This window comes from Tupaia chinensis, unplaced genomic scaffold, assembly GCF_000334495.1.
Source record: "Tupaia chinensis unplaced genomic scaffold, TupChi_1.0 Scaffold000374_1, whole genome shotgun sequence".
Taxonomy (NCBI): domain Eukaryota; kingdom Metazoa; phylum Chordata; class Mammalia; order Scandentia; family Tupaiidae; genus Tupaia; species Tupaia belangeri.
Window position 1 is genome coordinate 694,068 of NW_006159872.1, and position 3,814 is coordinate 697,881.

The following is a 3,814-nucleotide window of genomic DNA, read 5'->3' on the forward strand; positions in this document are numbered from 1 at the left end:
TTCAGCAGGCTCTGGAAGTCCGGGTACCTCTGGACCTGCGGACCAACGCAGGTGACCATGAAGGTGGCAGAGTGGCAGGGGCGGGGGAGGACACACAGGGGCCCCAGGCTCACCTCTGCGTGATCAGCCACAATCACCAGCTCGACGATCTTGGTCTCTGTCACCACGTCCCGCCTCCGCTGTGGACAAGAAGGACTGTCGGGTCAACCTGAGTAACAGGCCAGCAGTCGCCTAGGACTGACCAAGTGGTGCCCACTCCCACCCTGTGTGGTCAGAGGCGGGCGGAGAGTCCATCGGATGAACCACTGACAGCCAGAGAGGGTGGGGCCTGCGCACGTGGATTAGAGATTGGATTATGAAGCTGGAAGTTGAGCCCTGCTTTTCTGGATCCAAACGCTGCTTTGTCCAAATTAAAATAGCCATAATAACAGCCAGTACTGTCAAATACTCACCAAGTGCCAGGCAGGTTCTAAGCACTTTACATACATATTGATTCATTGCATCTTCACAGCAACCCTATCGAGTAAGCGGTTTCATCATCCCCGTTTTATAAATGAGGAAATCGGCTTTCTATTGCTTCATGGCTGTTAAGTACATGGTTTTCTATGCCCAAGTGAGAGCTCTGCAAATGGTTTCATAAGAAGTGGAGGAGTGGGGCCGGTAGGTAGCATGGTGGTTAAGGGCACTGAACTCCCATGTGGCAAACCGTGGTTCGAGTCCCTGACCTAGTAGCTTGCTTTCTCACTTTCCCTCTCACTCTGTCCCTGTCTGGTCAAATTAAAATAAAAAAATAAAGTTAAATAAAATAATTCTTTTTTAAAAATGGGGGGGGAGAGGAATTTGAGTCAAATATCTGCTTCTGAATCTGAAAATACTATTTATGATTTGTATGGCCTTGGGCAAGTCACCTGCTCTTTCTGAGTCAGTTCCCTTATTTATTTATTTTTTTCAGTTTCATAAGAGGACTTGTGCTCTCACCTGAGAGACATGGCAGGGGGTGTGGTGGTAAGAAACCACCCTCCATGGGAACCAGCAGATAGTGTAATGGCTATGTCACTGGACTCCCATGTAGTCAACTGCAGTTCGCATCCTGGACCTGGTGGCTTAAAACTCACGCCAGGCGCGTGTGCGTGCGTGCCCAAGATCCCGAGAGGAGAATGGAGGAGAAGGGATTACGGCATGACCACCCCTCCTGGGGAGTGATTTCTCGCTTTCTGTCTCTGTGTCTCTGTCTGTCTGGCGAGCGCATGCGCCCTATAGCGAAAATCTCTCAAAAAAAAAAGAAAAGAAAAAAAGAAGAAACCACCCTCCATGGAGGATGGCCATGCTGCAATCCCTTCTCCTCCATTCTCCTCTTGGGATCTTGGGCACGCACATACACACGTGCCTGGTATAATTTTCAAGGCACCAAGGTCTGGGACTCGAATCGCAGTTGACCATGTGGGAGCCCAGCACCTCAACCACCACGCCACCTGCTGGCCCCATCCTTATTTTAAAATAGAGCTACGGACAGCACCTCCCTCCCAGGGTTGCTGGCTCAGTAAGTGACAAGTGCCTGGCACATGGAAATTGCTTCTTCAGCAGAAGCTGTCATTACCTCAAACAGGAGCTGAGGGTCTGGGGCAAGCCCGCGAGACAACCAAAGCCAGGCCTCCCACCATTCCTCCTCACCCTGCTGCTGTGGGGCTGCTGCAGGGGCAGCTCAGGTGGAGCCTGAGTGGGCACAGATGCATGCCAGCGCTGGGCACAGGTGTGACTTGGCAGGAGGTCTTGGATCCGGGAGATAATGGGAGATTGCTGAAGGTCCCCAGGCCCCAGTTCCACAGTATAACTTCTCTCTGGGGATAGGACCACCAAGCCCCTGAGGAAAGAGACAGGAAGTGAGAGAAGCCAGCTACACACTAGGTTCCCCTCTCTCCCCGTCATGGAGTCCGACCACCATACCTGAGCCCCGAGCAGGTGCAGAGGGAGACCCAGGAGTCAGCGTGGCCCCGCACTCGTCCCTGGTAGCAGCAGCTCTCCTACCGTGGAGACAACGCGAGTGCCCACTGGCGGGGTCGGCCAGGTTTGGACTCAGGAGTCCAGCTTGTTGGTAAAGATATGCCAAGCTTCCCACACCCTCCTCCAGCTGCCCCCTCTCTCCCTCTCCCAAGGCTGAAACAGGGCATGAGAGGGCCTGACTCACCAGAGTGTGGCCCTCACTGAGCACCCGTGTGCCATCAGGCTGGTACCACACCAGGGCTGGGCGGCCTGGGACCAGCTCCCTAGGGGGCGAAGGAAAAGGAGGGCAGTGTCTGTGCCACCTACCAGGTGACAAGCTGAGCCCCAGAGGTGGTAGCAGGGAGACTGGGGCCAGCAAATTCCAGCCTCCCACTTTTCCCTGAGGCAGCAGAATACAGTGGTTGGGACAGTGACTCTGCCAGGCCACCTGGGTTCCGATTATTTTTGGGGAGAGGTTTTTGGTATAGGGCGCGTGTGCTCGCCAGACAGACAGAGAGAGACATAGAGACAGAAAGAGAGAAATCACCCCCCAGGGGGGATGGTCATGCCACAATCCCTTCTCCTCCATTCTCTTCTCGGGATCTTGGGCATGCACGCACACGCGCCTGGCGTGAGTTTTAAGCCACCGGGTCTGGGATGCGAACTGCGGTCGACCACGTGGGAGTCCAGCAACATAGCCATTACGCTAACTGCTGGTCCCTGCGATTTTTTTTTTAAATCTAGGCAGAGACACAGTTGGTACAAATATATTCACTGTAAACACTGTGGGCTTTTTTTTTTTTTTTTTTTGAGAGATTTCTGCTTTAGGGCATGTGAGCCAAACGAAGAGACAGAGAGAGAGAGAGAGAGAGATATCACCTCCTGAGGGGTGGTCATGCTGCAACTCCTCCTCCTCCATTCTTCTCTCAGGATTTTGAGCACACACTCACACACATGACCAGTTGAGTTTCAAGCCTGTGGGCCTGGGACTTGAACCATGGGGGAGTCCAACGCTTTAACCACTAAACCACCTGCTGACCCCCCCACTCCCATCAGGTTTTCACCATCTACTAGCTGTGTGACCTTGGGCAAGTTATTCAACCTCTCTGTGCCTTGATTCCTTCACATAAAATGAGACAATACTGCACAACAGTAGCTACCTTACAGGGTAGTGATGAGGGTTCCACGAGTGCCACCCTTAGTGGCTAGGTGCTGGCACACAGCATGTGCCACAGAAGTTGCTCGCTCTGTGACTGTCATTACCACTGCCACTCTTACCTGTTCTGTAGCAGCTCCAGGATGTGACTCTCACCATCCAGCTCCAGTTTGATCCTCAGGACCTCAGGCTGACTGGTCTGTGGGCACCGGAGGGCATGTCACCTCCCTCGTCCTGCCCACAGCTTCCACCCGCTCGAACCAGAAAACCACAGGCCCTCGGGAGCGCACGGACGATTAGATCACTGGTGGGGGGATCCCGAGGGAGGGGCCAGGAAGCCCTGCCTGGCTGGGGGCATTGTTCTGGGGGGTTGTATGGGGAGGTCAAGGAAGGTATCTGAGCCGCCCCTTCTCGGCTTCCTGCCCAGAGAGGAAGCATCATGGAGGACCCAGTGCAGGCCTCAGCCCTTCCTCAGACTCAGCTTTAGAATGGGGCTGGGGGGCGGGGCTGGTGAGGCCCTGACCCTGTGCAAATACCCCACAACAGGAGACCAAGAAGCAAGTCTGGCATCAGAATGTCCCCAGTGGAGGTAGGTGGGTTGGTGGGCCAGGCCAGCAGCTGCGTGTGATGGGGGTGGGGGGGGTGGGGAGGTAGGGGGGGGGGAGGAGGGGGGTAAGG

At 54.6% G+C, this 3,814-nt stretch overlaps 1 protein-coding gene across 1 annotated transcript in view; it reads right to left on the reverse strand.

Moving 5' to 3' along the window:
• Window positions 1-3,814, reverse strand: part of ADAM15 (ADAM metallopeptidase domain 15) — a gene marked incomplete at its 5' end in the record, with an annotated part of 28,238 nt that overhangs the window by 9,565 nt on the left and 14,859 nt on the right. The window contains 6 exons of the mRNA XM_006153445.2: window positions 3-35; window positions 114-179; window positions 1,672-1,861; window positions 1,945-2,021; window positions 2,186-2,264; window positions 3,259-3,335. Coding sequence (XP_006153507.1) covers window positions 3-35; window positions 114-179; window positions 1,672-1,861; window positions 1,945-2,021; window positions 2,186-2,264; window positions 3,259-3,335 — 522 coding nt within the window. The remainder of the gene's footprint in view (window positions 1-2; window positions 36-113; window positions 180-1,671; window positions 1,862-1,944; window positions 2,022-2,185; window positions 2,265-3,258; window positions 3,336-3,814) is intronic.